This window comes from Sciurus vulgaris (assembly GCF_902686455.1).
Source record: "Sciurus vulgaris genome assembly, chromosome: 4".
In the NCBI taxonomy this organism is placed as follows: Eukaryota; Metazoa; Chordata; class Mammalia; order Rodentia; family Sciuridae; genus Sciurus; species Sciurus vulgaris.
In genome coordinates, this window is record NC_136464.1 from 38,042,102 (window position 1) to 38,058,235 (window position 16,134).

At 40.0% G+C, this 16,134-nt stretch overlaps 1 protein-coding gene and 1 pseudogene across 2 annotated transcripts; both read left to right on the plus strand.

Moving 5' to 3' along the window:
* Positions 1-1,408: 1,408 nt before the first annotated feature.
* Positions 1,409-1,679, plus strand: LOC306660624 (non-histone chromosomal protein HMG-17-like; annotated as a pseudogene). The gene has a single exon. The product of its transcript is annotated as a non-histone chromosomal protein HMG-17-like (transcript).
* An 11,766-nt stretch (positions 1,680-13,445) lies between these two features.
* Positions 13,446-14,137, plus strand: LOC306659037 (28 kDa heat- and acid-stable phosphoprotein). The gene has a single exon (XM_079136279.1). It carries the CDS (start codon positions 13,461-13,463, stop codon positions 14,004-14,006), a length of 546 nt encoding a protein of 181 aa, XP_078992405.1. The 5' UTR covers positions 13,446-13,460; the 3' UTR covers positions 14,007-14,137.
* Positions 14,138-16,134: the final 1,997 nt, after the last annotated feature.

The following is a 16,134-nucleotide window of genomic DNA, read 5'->3' on the forward strand; positions in this document are numbered from 1 at the left end:
ATTATCTTTATTATGGCGACATTCCAACTCTTTGAGGGTATTCTGTGATACTTGTTTGCTTATTTGACAGGAGATCCCATATGTACTTTAAATCTCAAGCGGGCTTCCCTTCTAGAATGCATTTCCCAAGTTTCTTGGCCAACTAATTTCTATCTACATTTCACCTAGGAGGCAGGGTGGAGAAAATAAAAACAAAGGGTAAGTCAGGGTGTTCTATTCCTCACTTCTCTGTTTTCGGGGGTATCTTGAATTTCCCATCCTCCGCTCTGTAGTCTTGGCTTCTGGGTTTGCTAGTTTTGAATCTCTGGATTGCCTCATCATCCTTTGTTTGGCCTCTTAATTTTTCCCGTACCTTATAACTGATTTCCAGCATAAACTTTTCTGCATTAAATCCATTGTCATGGGCTCTGTTTTCCCAAGAAAACTCTGATAATGTGTACTCTAGACACTGACAACATTTTCCAAGTACTGGAATAAACCCATTGATTCCTGAGTTTAGAGAGATTCTCTATTATCACTACTATTTTTTAAACCTAAGACTTGGTTTTCATTCCTGTCAGTTCACACATGATTATCGTTATATGCCTCTAGCAACAGAACCTCAGAAAAAATGCTGGACACTGAAATTGCCTTTGGTGGCTGTCAGCTCAGATGGAGTATGTCAAATGGTGATAGAGTCACAAAATGTTGTAGGTCAACTGACCATTTAGATGTAAATAAATCATTTGAGCAAATGGCATTCACCAAGCTCTTTCCAAAGGAAAAACTGTGGGACTGTCGGCTTAAATAAAAACTTCATAATTCCAGAATGTTACCAGATAACTAGTGAATTAGCCACCTAACTCGTATCTATGAGGAGGTTCCAGATGTAATTGTGGGAAGTATGGACTGAGTTACTGTCATTATAATTTTTGACAGTGTGGTAGAATCAAAGATAAATGATCAATAAGCATAATTTAAACATAAACCATTGTGAAAAGGTACTTAGTGCAGGACTTTACAAAGAACAACACTAGACAAGTGTGGAGCGTCAGAGAAATGAACTTTTTGAGGTGGTAATTAAGCGAATGAAAAAAGGCAAACCAATTAACAAAATTTAGACGTTCAGAAAGTCTTTGACACAAAGTAATAGGATGTCATCTCGCCATTCAAATTGGAAAGGATTTTAAATTTTATGATAATAATACTGGAGGGAAAAATAGTTACTCTGATTGGCAAACCAGTACACTTCTGGGAAATAATAAGGCAATATATATCTTAAGTCTTTAATGAGTTTCATTCAGCATTTTCACTGCTAAGAATTTATCAAGAGGCGAGAATGACCCCCGGGATCTACCAAAGCCGCACCCTGCTGCATCTCTGCGTCCAGCGCCTGCGTCTCGCCACGTCGTCCCGCCACATCGTCCCCATGCCCAAGAGAAAACCTGAAGGGGATGCTAAAGGAGATGAAGCCAAGGTGAAGGACGAGCCACGGAGAAGATCCACAAGGTTGCTGCTAAACCTGCTCCTCCAAAGTCAGAGGTCAAGCCTAAAAAGTCCCCTGCAAAGAAGGGAGAGAAGGTACCCAAAGGAAAACAGGGAAAAGCTGACGCTGGCAAGGATAGGAATAACCCCGCAGAAAAGAGAGATGCCAAAACAGACCAGGCACAGAAAGCTGAGGTGCTGGAGATGCCAAGTGAAATATGGGCATTTTTGGTAACTGTGTACTTCTGGTGACTGTACAGTTTGAAATACTATTTTTATCAAGTTTTATAAAAATGTAGAACTTTGTTTTACTTTTTTTTTTTTTTAAGCTATGTCGTTAGTACACAGAACACTTCATTGTTGTTTTCCGGGGAAGGAGCATAGGTCACTAGTAGAATGTTTCCAAAGCTGGATGGATTGCTGTGGGGAAAAACACCTTTCCCTGCTAGTTTTGAGAGACTTCCTCTTGTCTCCCAAGAGGAGGGATTACCTGAGGTTGGCACACATAGCCACCTTGGCACAAATGCTTTGCTGTATGGGAAAACTCAAATTCATCTTATGTCCTCCTCTCCCTCTCTGCCTTCGGCATAGAATTAACTCTCCTAAACTCAGGCCTGTTGGGATCTGTCTCCCAACAATTGGTTTTACCAGTGTGTCGGGCAATCTGGACTTTCCAGTGACATCATTGAGATATTGTCCCTCAGAAGAGCAGTAGTTCCTTTTGTAGATTGTGGATCTATAGATAAATAATTTTTGCCATTTTCATTTCATTTCCTGAAAGTCAGGGTTGGCTTGTGAAAAGTTGTTAAACAACATGTTAGAGTGAAATGTCAACCCTCACTCTAAGCTTTCCCTGCTCAGAACATCAAATGAAGACTTCACTGAGTTTTGTAGTGGCTTTCTGATTTTGGTAGTCCATCCAAGAAGGGAGTTTGAAAGTTGTTGTGTACTGTTAATGATTGTCTGCCCTTGTCCTGCCTGAAATACCATGCTTGTTTATGAAAAGTATCTCTAATAAAGCTCGATACAGTTTGGCTTGGAAAAAAAAAAAGAATTTATTCTATGGAAATAATTATGGATAGAGACTTTGATTTATCATGACAGTTTATTTTAGTATAACTTATGACTGAAAGAAAAACCTCACATCTTCATCAAAAGGTATTTGGTTATGTAAATTAAGATGTAGATATAAAATGGTATAAAATCATTATAAAAATGGTGTGTAAGAATTAGTAAAGATATTGGGGAAATGTCTATAATTTATAGATAAATAAAAAAATCAAGTAATGTGGTTTTCTTTTTTCTATGAATGATTCTATTGTTGAATATTGAAGAATAAGTTTATTTTGTAAATAAAGTATCATATTATAAAATTTGCCTGAATTCTATTTTTTTTTTTTTTTGTGGGTGATTTATTTTTTTATTTTTTTTTATTTTTTATTGTAAACAAATGGGATACATGTTGTTTCTCTGTTTGTACATGGCGTAAAGGCATACCATTTGTGTAATCATAAATTTACATAGAGTAATGTTGTTTGATTCATTCTGTTATTTTTTCCCTTCCCCCCACCCCTCCCACCCCTCTTTACCCCCTATACAGTAGTTCCTTCCTCCATACTTGCCCCCCTCCCTAACCCTAACTCTAACCCTAACACTAACCCTTCCCTCCCCCCCATTATGTGTCATCCTCCACTTATTAGTGATATCATTTGTCCTTTGGCTTTTTGAGATTGGCTTATCTCACTTAGCATGATATTCTCCAATTTCATCCATTTGCCTGCAAATGCCATAATTTTATCATTCTTTATGGCTGAGTAATATTCCATTGTATATATATACCACAGTTTCTTTATCCACTCATCAATTGAAGGGCATCTAGGTTGGTTCCACAGTCTGGCTATTGTGAATTGAGCAGCTATGAACATTGATGTGGCTGTATCTCTGTTGTATGCTGATTTTAAGTCCTTTGGGTATAGGCCAAGGAGTGGGATAGCTGGGTCAAATGGAGGGTCCATTCCAAGTTTTCGAAGGAATCTCCACACTGCTTTCCAGAGTGGCTGCACTAATTTGCAGCCCCACCAGCAATGTATGAGTGTACCTTTGTCCCCACATCCTCGCCAACACCTGTTGTTGCTCGTATTCTTGATAATCGCCATTCTAATTGGGGTGAGATGGAATCTTAGGGTGGTTTTGATTTGCATTTCTCTTATTACTAGAGATGTTGAGCATTTTTCCATATGTTTGTTGATTGCTTGTACATCTTCTTCTGTGAAGTGTCTATTCATTTCCTTAGCCCATTTGTTGACTGGATTATTTGAATTCTTGGAGTAGAGTTTTTTGAGTTCTTTATAGATTCTGGAGATTAGTGCTCTATCTGAAGTATGATTGGCAAAGATATTCTCCCACTCTGTAGGCTCTTTCTTCGCATTGCTGATAGTTTCCTTTGCTGAGAGAAAGCTTTTTAGTTTGAATCTATCCCAGTGGTTGATTCTAGCTTTTATTTCTTGTGCTATGGGAGTCCTATTAAGGAAGTCTGGTCCTAGACCAACAAGGTGAAGATTTGGACCTACTTTTTCTTCTATAATCTGCAGGGTCTCTGGTCTGATTCCAAGGTCCTTAATCCATTTTGAGTTTAGTTTCGTGCATGGTGAGAGATATGGGTTTAGTTTCATTCTGTTGCATATGGATTTCCAATTCTCCCAGCACCATTTGTTGAAGAGGCTATCTTTTCTCCATTGCATATTTTTGGCCCCTTTGTCTAGTATGAGAAAATTGTATTTATTTGGGTTTGTGTCCGTGTCCTCTATTCTGTACCATTGATCTACCTTTCTATTTTGGTACCAATACCATGCCGTTTTTGTTACTATTGCTTTGTAGTAGGGTTGAATATCTGGTATTGCAATACCCCCTGTTTCACTCTTCCTGCTAAGGATTGCTTTAGCTATTCTGGGTTTCTTATTCTTCCAGATGAATTTCATAATTGCTTGCTCTATTTCTGTAAGGCACGTCATTGGGATTTTAATTGGAATTGCATTGAATTTGTATAGCACTTTAGGTAGTATGGCCATTTTGACAATATTAATTCTTCCTATCCAAGAACATGGAAGATCTTTCCATCTTCTAAGGTGTTCTTTAATTTCTTTCTTTAGTGTTGTATAGTTCTCATTGTAGAGGTCTTTCACCTCTTTTGTGAGATTGATTCCCAAGTATTTTATTTTTTTCGAGGCTATTTTGAATGGGGTAGTTTTCCTAATTTCTCTTTCTGAAGATTCATCACTTAGGTATAAAAATGCCTTGGATTTATGGGCATTGATCTTGTAACCTGCTACTTTACTGAATTCACTTATGAGTTCTAAGAGTTTTCTGGTGGAATTTCCAGGTTCCTCTAAATATATAATCATGTCATCAGCAAACAGGGATAGTTTGAGTTCTTCTTTTCCAATTCGTATCCCTTTAATTTCTTTGGTTTGTCTAATTGCTCTGGCCAGAGTCTCAAGAACGATGTTGAATAGAAGTGGTGAAAGAGGGCATCCCTGCCTTGTTCCAGTTTTAAGGGGGAATGCTTTCAGTTTTTCACCATTTAGAATGATATTGGCCATGGGCTTAGCATAAATGGCCTTTACAATGTTAAGGAATGTTCCCACTATCCCTATTTTTTCTAGTGTTTTGAGCATGAAGGGGTGCTGTACTTTATCAAATGCTTTTTCTGCATCTATTGAAATAATCATGTGATTCTTGACTTTAAGTCTATTAATATGGTGAATTACGTTTATTGATTTCCTGATGTTGAACCAACCTTGCATCCCTGGGATGAAACCCACTTGATCATGGTGCACTATCTTTTTAATATGTTTTTGTATGCGATTTGCTAAAATTTTGTTGAGAATTTTCGCGTCGATGTTCATTAAGGATATTGGTCTGAAATTTTCTTTCCTTGATGAGTCTCTGTCTGGTTTAGGTATCAGTGTGATATTGGCTTCATAGAATGAGTTTGGTAGGGTTCCCTCCTCTTCTATTTTATGGAATACTTTGAGAAGTATTGGAATGAGCTCTTCTTTAAAGGTTTTGTAGAACTCGGCTGAGAACCCATCTGGTTCCGGACTTTTCTTTGTTGGTAGGCTTTTGATGACTTCTTCTATTTCAGTACTTGAAATTGGTCTATTTAAATTGTTTATGTCCTCCTCGTTCAGTTTAGGCAATTCATATGTCTCTAGAAACCTGTTGATGTCTTCGAAATTTTCTATTTTGTTGGAGTATAGATTTTCAAAATAGCTTCTAATTATGTTTTGTATTTCAATCCTGTCTGTTGTGATATTTCCTTGTTCATTCCGAATTTTAGTGATTTGGGTTTTCTCTCGTCTTCTCTTTGTTAGTGTGGCTAAAGGTTTATCAATTTTGTTTATTTTTTCGAAGAACCAACTATTTATTTTGTCAATTTTTTGTATTGTTTCTTTTGTTTCAATTTCATTGATTTGGGCTCTGATTTTAACTATTTCCTGTCTTCTACTACTTTTGGTGCTGTTCTGTTCTTCTTTTTCTAGGGCTTTGAGCTGTAGTGTTAGGTCGTTTATTTGTTGAGTTTTACTTCTTTTATTAAATGCGCTCCATGAAATAAATTTCCCTCTAAGTACTGCTTTCATAGTATCCCAGAGATTTTGATATGATGTTTCTTTGTTCTCATTTACCTCTAAGAATTTTTTAATTTCCTTCCTAATATCTTCTGTTATCCATTCATCATATAATAGCATATTGTTTAATCTCCAGATGTTGGAATAGTTTCTGTGTTTTACTCTTTCATTTATTTCTAACTTCAATCCATTATGATCTGATAGAATACAAGGTAGTGTCTCTATCTTCTTGTATTTGCTAACATTAGCTTTGCGGCATAATATATGGTCTATTTTAGAGAAGGATCCATGTGCTGCTGAGAAGAAAGTGTATTCGCTCTTGGTTGGATGGGATATTCTATAAATGTCCGTTAAGTCTAAATTATTGATTGTGTTATTGAGATCTATGGTTTCTTTGTTCAATTTTTGTCTGGAAGATCTGTCCAGTGGTGAGAGAGGCGTGTTAAAATCACCTAGTATTATTGTGTTGTGGTCTATTTGGTTTCTGAAATTGAGAAGGATTTGTTTGACATACATAGATGAGCCACTGTTTGGGGCATAGATGTTTATGATTGTTATATCTTGCTGATTTATGCTTCCCTTAAGCAGTATGAAATGACCTTCTTTATCCCTTCTGACTAACTTTGGCTTGAAGTCCACATTATCGGAAATGAGGATGGATACTCCAGCTTTTTTGCTGAGTCCATGTGCATGGTATGTTTTTCCCCATCCTTTCACCTTTAGTCTATGGGTATCTTTTTCTATGAGGTGAGCCTCTTGCAGGCAACATATTGTTGGATCTTTCTTTTTAATCCAGTCTGCCAGTCTATGTCTTTTGATTGATGAATTCAGGCCATTAACATTCAGGGTTATTATAGAGAAATGATTTGGTTTCCCGGTCATTTGGTTCATTTTTAAAATTTTGTTTATTTATTTGTTTGACACAACTTGTTTCCTCCTTTATTTGACAATTCCTTTAGGATAATTCCTCCCTTTGCTGATTTGCTTCTTTGTTTTTCATCTCTTCCTCATGGAATATTTTGTTGAGAATGTTCTGTAATGCTGGCTTTCTTTTTGTAAATTCTTTTAGCTTTTGTTTATCATGGAAGGATTTTATTTCATCGTCAAATTTGAAGGTAAGTTTTGCTGGGTATAAGATTCTTGGTTGGCATCCATTTTCTTTCAGGGTTTGAAAAATGTTGTTCCAGGCCCTTCTAGCTTTTAGGGTCTGGATTGAAAAATCTGCTGATATGCGTATTGGTTTCCCCCTGAATGTAATTTGGTTCTTTTCTCTCACAGCCTTTAAAATTCTGTCTTTATTTTGTATGTTAGGTATTTTCATTATAATGTGCCTTGGTGTGGGTCTGTTGTAATTTTGTGTATTTGGAGTCCTATAAGCCTCTTGAACTTGATTTTCCATTTCATTCTTCAGATTTGGGAAATTTTCTGATATTATTTCATTGAATAAATTGTTCATTCCTTTGGCTTGTTTCTCTAGGCCTTCCTCAATCCCAATAATTCTTAAATTTGGCCTTTTCATGATATCCCATAGTTCTTGTAGATTCTGTTCATGATTTCTTACCATCTTCTCTGTTTGTTCAACTTTGTTTTCAAGGTTAAATATTTTGTCTTCAATGTCTGAGGTTCTGTCTTCCAGGTGTTCTATCCTATTGGATATGCTTTCTATGGAGTTCTTAATTTGGTTTATTGTTTCCTTCATGTCAAGGATTTCTGTTTGGTTTTTTTTCAATATCTCTAACTCTTTATTGAAATGCTCTTTTGCTTCCTGTATTTGCTCTTTTAACTGTCGATTGGTGCGATCATTCAATGCTTGCATTTGCTCTTTCATCTCATCATTTGCTTCTCTGATCATTTTAATTATGTACATTCTGAACTCCTTTTCTGTCATTTCTTCTGCCATGTTGTCATTGGGTTTTATTGATGTAACATCTAGATTTGTTTGCAGCATTTTCTTTCCTTGTTTTCTCATATTGTTCAGGTATCAGTGGACCGCTGAGATATTGCAGATTTCCTCTATAGACTTACAATGTCCCTGAAGATTTCTATATATATTCCCCCTTAGCCTTCAGTAGGCTGAAGTCTTGGAGGAAGTTGATAATGCGGTGCTCCACAAGGAAGCTGCCTCTCTAGGAGTGGTGGCCTTCAGGTGGGGTATAATCCCTGCTAGTGGGCAGAGGTGCCTCCACTTGTTAACCAATGGTCATCCAAAGGGGACCTAGGCTGCGGGCTGAGGCAAGGCCTGTTTGGGCCTGAGTCTCTGGTTTTACCGTCCTTGTGGGGAAACCTCACCCAGCAGGGAAGACTTACCCAGTGGGGATGTCTCGCTGGTCAGTTCCCTCCTAGAGGTTCCCCTCAATTTACAGCTACCGCCTGGGCTGGGCTGCCTTCCTCTGCAAAGTTCCCAGGGGCCCGGCCCTACCTCCTGGGCCTGGGAGCCTCACCCTTTGCAAATGAATCTCCTTAGGCTGCCCCTCCTCAGAGAATCTGCCCGCAGGCCTGGAACCTTCGCTCCGCCCTAAGCCTGTCTCTGTGCGGCTCTTCCACCCAGAAGCCTCCTAGATCCTGGGACCCTGCTCTGCACCTAATCGCCTGGCTGTGCGGACCCTCCTCTGAGCAGCCACCTGGGGCCCCGAACAATCGCTCTGAGTCCCAAGGACCCGCCACAGGCCTCTTCCTCCAGACAGCCGCCCAGTATTCCGGTGCGGTCACTAGGAGTCCAAGAAACTCACTTCGTGCCTCCTCCTCCCACCAACCACCCGTAGCCCTGGGCAATCAATCACTCCGAGTCGAAGTGACCCTCCCCGTTCCTCCTCCTTCTCCAGATAACCCCCCAGGTGTTTAGGAGCATTCGCTCTGAGTGGCTCTGAATCCACGTGACCCGCTGCACGGGTCCTCTGGGCAACCGCCCGGAGCTCTGGTGCGGCCACTCAAGACCAAGCGTCCCACCACGCTTCTCCTCCAGGCAGCCCCCCTGTGTTCAGGAGCTGTCACTTTAAGTCCAAACAACTCACCACTTGCCTTCTCCTCTGAGCAGCCGCCTGGAGTGCTAATGCAGTCACTGCGAGTCCAAAGGACCCGCCTCGCTCCTCCTCCTCCTCCTCCTACTCCTCTGGGCAGGCCCTGGGGTTCAGAAGTGGTCTGAGTCCAAACAGCTCGCCACGCAGCCCCTTCTCTGGCAACCGCCTGTAGCTCTGGTGTAGTCACCCGAATCCAAGCTGCCGCGCTCCTCTTCCTCCTCCTCGTCCTCAGGGCAGGCCCCGGGGTTCAGAAGCGTCGTTCTGAGTCCAAACAGCTCGCCGCGCGGCTTCTCCTCTGGCAACCGCCTGCAGCTCTGGTGCAGTCACTCCGAATCCATGTGGCCACATTCCTCCTCCTCCTCCTCAGGGCAGGCCCCAGTGTTCTGAGTCCACACAGCTCTCCTCGCCACTCCTCCCCTGGGCAGCCGCCGGAGCCCCAGTGGTGGCTCCGAGTCCCAGCGCTGTGCCAAGCGGCCTCCTTTACGGCGCTCCCAGTTGTCCCAGTTCACTGCTCCAGCTGGGGGAGGGGCGTCTCGCCGGCAGCTCTACTTCACAAAGTTTCCTGCGTTCCGGGACCATCGTCCCATCTGGGACGCCTTCCCAATGGGTGAGAGTCACCCGGCTGCTTTGAGATGGTCCCAAGTGTCTCAATATCTCCTCTTTTGAATCCTGAGTCCTGGAGCAACATGAAATGCAGCCACTCTCTAGGCCGCCATCTTGAAACCCCCTGAATTCTATTTTTAAAAATTCACAATTGATATTTTTTTTGCAGGGGGGACTGATAATTATGAATAGAGGCCATGTTTTGTCTTGGTAGTGAATTTTTTTAGAGATCTAATGTACCCACTGTTTTACCCATGAAAAGAGTAGGCAAAAAAAAAAAAAAAAAAAAAAAAAAAGAAAGAAAGAAAAGAAAAGTAGATTTATCTCCTAAGACTCTCATTCCAACCTGTCCTCTGGCCATGTTGAACCCTCAGGGTGCCACAATCTCTCACATTCTGTGTCTTTGCACATGTTATATTCTGTGTCTAGATTGTCCTCTCTCCTCCTTCACTGCTCTTACTAATTTTTAAAGTCTGACTCAGTCCTTTCCTTACCTACCCAATGCTTCATCTTTTCCACCCTCAATCCCTTTTGTGTCAAGTGCCTTTGCGTTCCCTCTGCTCCAGTATAGTCTACATTACACACTTGAATAATTGGGAACTCCATATTTTTTGCACATACTAAGTACTCTTTGAAAACAATGCTGATAATAGTAAGAAACAGGAGTCTCTGAATTGGAAAGATTGGGATAGTTTGTCAAAAATTTGGCCTAGGCCAGGTGCGGTGATGCATACCTATAATTCCAGAGGCTAGGGAGACTGAGGCAGGAAGACAGTGAGTTCAAAGTCAGCCTCAGCAACTTAGTGAGACCCTAAACAACTTAGTGAGACCCTGTCTCAAAACAAAATATAAAAAGGGCTGGGGATGTGCCTCAGTGGTTAAGCACTCTTGGGTTCAATCCTTGGTACCTGCCCCACCTCAATAACTGACCTAAAATTAGTTCTTTAAGAGTATATAAGCCTGATGTGGAGTATTCTCCAAAATAGAACATATTTTAGGCTACAAAACAACTCTTAACAAATACAAAAAAGATATAATTCCTTGCATTTTATCAGATCATAGTGGAATGAAATTAGAAATCAACACCAAAAACCATATAGAAAATATATAAAAATATGGAGATTGAACAACACTCTCTTGAATGATGAATGGATGATAGAAGAAACCAGGGGAGAAATTTAAAAAAATTTTAGAATCAAATGAGAATAGTGATACAACATACTAGAATCTCTGGGACACCATGAAAGCAGTTCTAAGTAAAAGTTTACAGCTGAGTGCCTATGTAAGAAAATCAGAAAGATCCTAAATAAACAACCTAATGATTCATCTTAAGGCCTTTAAAAAAGAAGAACAAACCACTTCCAAAACCAGTAGAAGGAAGTAAATAGTTAAGATTAAAGTAAAAAATCAATAAAATTGAGAATAAAAAAAATATAAAGAATCCATGAAATGAAGAGTTTGTTCTTTAAAAAGATGAATAAGATTAAAAAATCCCTTAGCCAAACTAACCAAAGGAAAAAGAGAGAAGACCCAAATTAATAGAATTGGAGATGAAAAAGGAAACCTCACCACAGATACCACAGATATCCAGATGATCATTAGGGTATTTTTTGAAAACTTATACTCCAGTGAATTGGAAAACTGAGAAGAAAGGAATACATTTCTAGACACATATGATCTGCCAAAACTGAATCAAGAGGACATAGAAAACCTAAACAGATCAATAACTAGCAATGAGATATAAACAACAATAAAAGCCTTCCAACAAAGACAGGCCCAAGACCAGATGGATTCTCAGCTGAATTCTATCAGACCATTGAAGAAGAACTAATACCAGTGCTCCTCAAATTATTCCATGAAATGTAATGGAACACTTCCAAATTCATTCTATGAAGCCAGTGTCACATTCATACCAAAACCAGATAAGGAAACTATGGAGCAACATTCCTCATGAACATGGATGCAAAAATCCTTAATAAAATGTTAGCAAATTGCATTGAACAACATATTAAGAAGACTGTGCATCATGACCAAGTTGGTTTTATCCCAGGGATGCAAGAATGGTTTAACATATGCAAATAAATAAACTTAATTCATCACATAAACAGAATTAAGGACAAAAATCACTCAGTCATCTCAATAGATGCAGAGAAAATCTTTGACAAAATTCAACATTCATTCATGATAAAAACAATGAAGAAATTAGGAATAGAAGGAACCTATCTCAACATCATAAAGGCTCCATATGAAAAACCCAAAACCAATGTCATAGTGAATGGGAAAAACACTAAAAAAAAAAAGCATTTCCTTTAATATCTGCAAGAAGATGAGGATATTCACTTTCACCACTCATATGTAGTACAGTACTAGAAATTCTAGCCAGAGCAATTAGGCAAGAGAGGGAAATTAAAGGTATAAAAATAGGAAAGGAAGAAGTCAAATTATCACTGTGTGCAGATGATATGATCCTATATTTAGAAGATCCAAAGAGCTCCACCAAAAGACTTCTATACTTAATAAACAAATGGCGAAGTATCAAATTACAAAATCAACATATAAAAATCAATAACTTTCCTGTATACCAATAATGAATCTGCTGAGAAAGAAATCAGGAAAAGAATCCCATTCACAATAGTTTAAGCAAAACAAAACAAACAAAAACAAAACACAAACCTAGAAATAAATCTAATCAAGGAGCCCTACAATGAAAATTATAGAACATTGAATAAAGAAATTGAAGACACAGGAAGATGGAAAGATGTTCATGGATAGGCAGAATTAATATTGTTAAAGTAGTCATTATACCAAAAGCAATATACAGAGTCAATTGAATCTCCATCAAAATACCAATGACTTTCTTTACAGAGCTAGAAAAAAACAGTCCTAAAACTCATTTGGAAGAATAAAGGACCCAGAATAGTCAAAGTTTTTTTCTAAGCCAAAAAAGCAATGTTGGAGGTATAATAAAGCCTGACTTTAAATTATATTATAGAGCTGTAGTAACAAAAACTGCATGGTATTGGCATAAAAACAGATAAATAGACCTGTGATACAGAGTAGAAGACACAGAGACAAACCCACACATGTATAGTCATCTGATCCTTGACAAGGGTGCCAAAAACATATTGGAGAAAAGACAGCCTTTTAAACAAATGGTGCTAGAAAAACTGGTCATCTGTATGTAGAAGAATGAGATTAGACCCTTAACTCTCCCCCTGCACAAAAATCAACTCAAAACAGAGCAAAGATCTAGGAATTAGACCAGTAACTGCAGCTCTTAGAAGAAAACAGGATCAACACTCCAATATAAAGGCACAGGCAATGCCTTTCTCATAAAACCTCTACAGTCCAGATAATAAGGCCCAAAGTTAAAAAGTGGGATGACGTCAAATTAAAAAGCTTTGGTACAGCAAAGGAAATGATTAAGAATGTGATGACAGAATCTACAGAATGGGAGAAACTCTTTGCTAGCTAATCTTCTGACAGAGGATTTATATCCAGAATATTTAAAGAGCTAAAAAAAGTTTAACATACACAGAAAAAAGAACAACCCAATTAATAAACAGGCGAACAAATGGACATGTTTGTAAAGAAGAAATACAAAAGGCCAACAAATATATGAAAAATGTTCAACTTCATTAGCAATTCGGGAAATGCAAATCCAAACTACCCTAAGATTTCATCTCACTACAGTCAAAAGGGCACCCATCAAGAATACAAACAATAGGCCGCAGCCTCCGGAGCCGCGATGCCTAAAGGAGGGAGAAAGGGAGGCCACAAAGGCCGGGCAAGACAGTATACGAGCCCAGAGGAGATCGATGCCCAGCTCCAGGCTGAAAAGCAGAAGGCCAGGGAAGAAGAGGAACAAGAAGAAGGTGGTGATGGGGCTGCAGGTGACCCCAAAAAGGAGAAGAAATCTCTAGACTCAGATGAGAGTGAGGATGAAGATGATGACTACCAGCAAAAGCGCAAAGGCGTAGAAGGGCTCATCGACATTGAGAACCCCAACCGGGTGGCACAGACAACCAAAAAGGTCACGCAGCTGGATCTGGATGGGCCAAAAGAGCTGTCAAGGAGAGAACGAGAAGAAATAGAGAAGCAGAAAGCAAAAGAGCGCTACATGAAAATGCATTTAGCTGGGAAGACAGAGCAGGCCAAGGCTGACCTTGCCCGGCTGGCCATCATCCGGAAACAGCGGGAAGAGGCGGCAAGGAAGAAAGAAGAGGAGAGGAAAGCAAAAGACGATGCGACTTTGTCAGGAAAACGGATGCAGTCGCTCTCACTGAATAAGTAAGCACGGCCATGGAGGAGAGGCCAGGGGCTGGGCCGTGCCGCCAGGACCCCTGCTGTGCCACCTGCCCTGCGCCCTGGTGCCACTGCAGCAGCCCCTCGCGGCCAGGAGCCCCCCACAGCCTGGGGCCTCCTCTTCATCTTGGCACAGAAATCGTTTGGGGGGATGTGGGGGGCTGGGGGGGAGGGGGCAGCTGCTATCTTTGAGACAGAAAGATGCAGGACAGCATTTCATATGTAACCATTTGAATGTTTTTGCTGTTTTTAGAATTCAGAACCCTGGTTGGGGGGCGGGGGGCACCTGGGAGGTGGGGTAAGAAGAGCTTCCGTTTGTCCGGTAGAGTGCACGTTAGTCGGTGGTCGTGCCAGGGCAAGCTGCTGATAAGTTTGTGACAACCAGCCCCAGTCTGTGTTGCCTGGGTGCTCACTCAGAGAGGCTGTTATCTGGGAGCCTGTGCTCCTGGGTCCCTGAGGGTCATGGCTCGTCCCTGGCCAGTCCCCTCTGACGCCTCTCTTCTGCCCTTCCCCGCCTCATTCCCACCCATCTGGCCAAGGGCTAGTGCCCATTTTTAACCCTACCCATCGATCATTTCAACGAAAACCTCTGTTTACTGTGCAGCACCCAGGCAAAACATGCTCCACAAATTCAACTTGTATATTTGGCAGATTAAACTTGACATTATCGTAAAAAAAAAAAAAAAAAAAAAAAAAAAAGAATACAAACAATAATAAATGATGGAGAGAATGGGGAGAAAAAGGAGCACTTTACACTGTTGGTGGAAGGTAAATTCCACTATAGAAATCAGTATGGAGGTCCCTCAGAAGACTAAAAATGGAGCCATCCTATGACCCAAATATATCACTCCTTAGTATATGTCCTAAAGAATTAAAATCATCATACTACAGCAATATGTGTATACCCATATTTATAGCAGCACAATTCACAATAGGCAAACTATGGAACCAACCTAGGTGTCCATCAACAGATGAATAGATAAAGAAAATGTGGCATGTATACACAATGGAGTTTTATTCAGCCATAAATAAAAATGAAATTGTCATTTTCATGAAAATAGATGAAACTTGAGCCATAATGTTAAGCAAAATAAGTCAAACTCAGAAGGCCAATGGTTGCATGTTTTCTTTCATCATATGTAGAAACTAGGGTGAAAAAAGGAAAAAGAAATGTGGGATGGGGTCTCATGAAAATCAAAGGACGATCAATAGAGTAGAGAATGGGGACTGAGGGAGGGAGAAAGGGAAGGAAAGGTAAAACACTGGGAAATGATACTGGCCAAATTATATTGTCATATTCTGTACATGTTCAAATATGCAATAACAAATTCCACCATTATTTACAACCATAAGGCACCAATAAAAATATGGAAAAAAGAGCATATGAGTCAGGGCAATGGGACGCAGTGGGTCAGAAAATAAACAGATTTTCTACCAACTGGTCAAACGTTTATTGAACATTATTATGGGCATGGCTTAGTGCTAGATAGAAATAGGAACTTCAGCTGAGATGCCAATATTCAGTTCCACAGCATCAGCTTGGAGAGGCAGGCAGGGAAAAGCTTGCTCTTGGCCACAGGAAGAATGTGGGCAGATTTCAGCAAATGGCATCAGCAATGAAATTGCATTTTCTACCATTTCTGAACAACTTTCTCAAGAACGACCTAGTGGGGCAGAAAAAATCGAGGGGGAGCTAATTGGTAAAGGGAGAGGATCCACTGAAGAGTTAAGGATTCTTCTACACAGAAAGACAAAGATTTAGAGACAATGAATGAATTCACAAGTGCTATTTAAATCAGCAATGGTAAAATAGAAAGAACTAGTAAGTAGGTAAAGTTCAGGAAGGATTTAGGTGCCCACAGAGTATAAAACTGACATGGATTATTGATCAGCCTTGAGGACACTCAGAGTAAATCACCACCATGAAGAATTCCCGACCTTTTCCAAAATAACCTTTCATTACCTCTCAGGAGACTAGGTATAAATAACTTGTTATGTCCGATACCTATTTTCAGATTATCTTCATTAGAAAAACTGAGTGAAGTGGATGAAGACCTTTATTTTTCTTGCCAACAAGCCTTTTCTGCAATTATCAATGCACCTGTAATTCCTGGTGC

Excerpts from the sequence above, each read along its gene's own strand:
- LOC306659037 (XM_079136279.1), top strand. The coding sequence starts at position 13,461 with ATGCCTAAAGGAGGGAGAAAGGGAGGCCACAAAGGCCGGGCAAGACAG.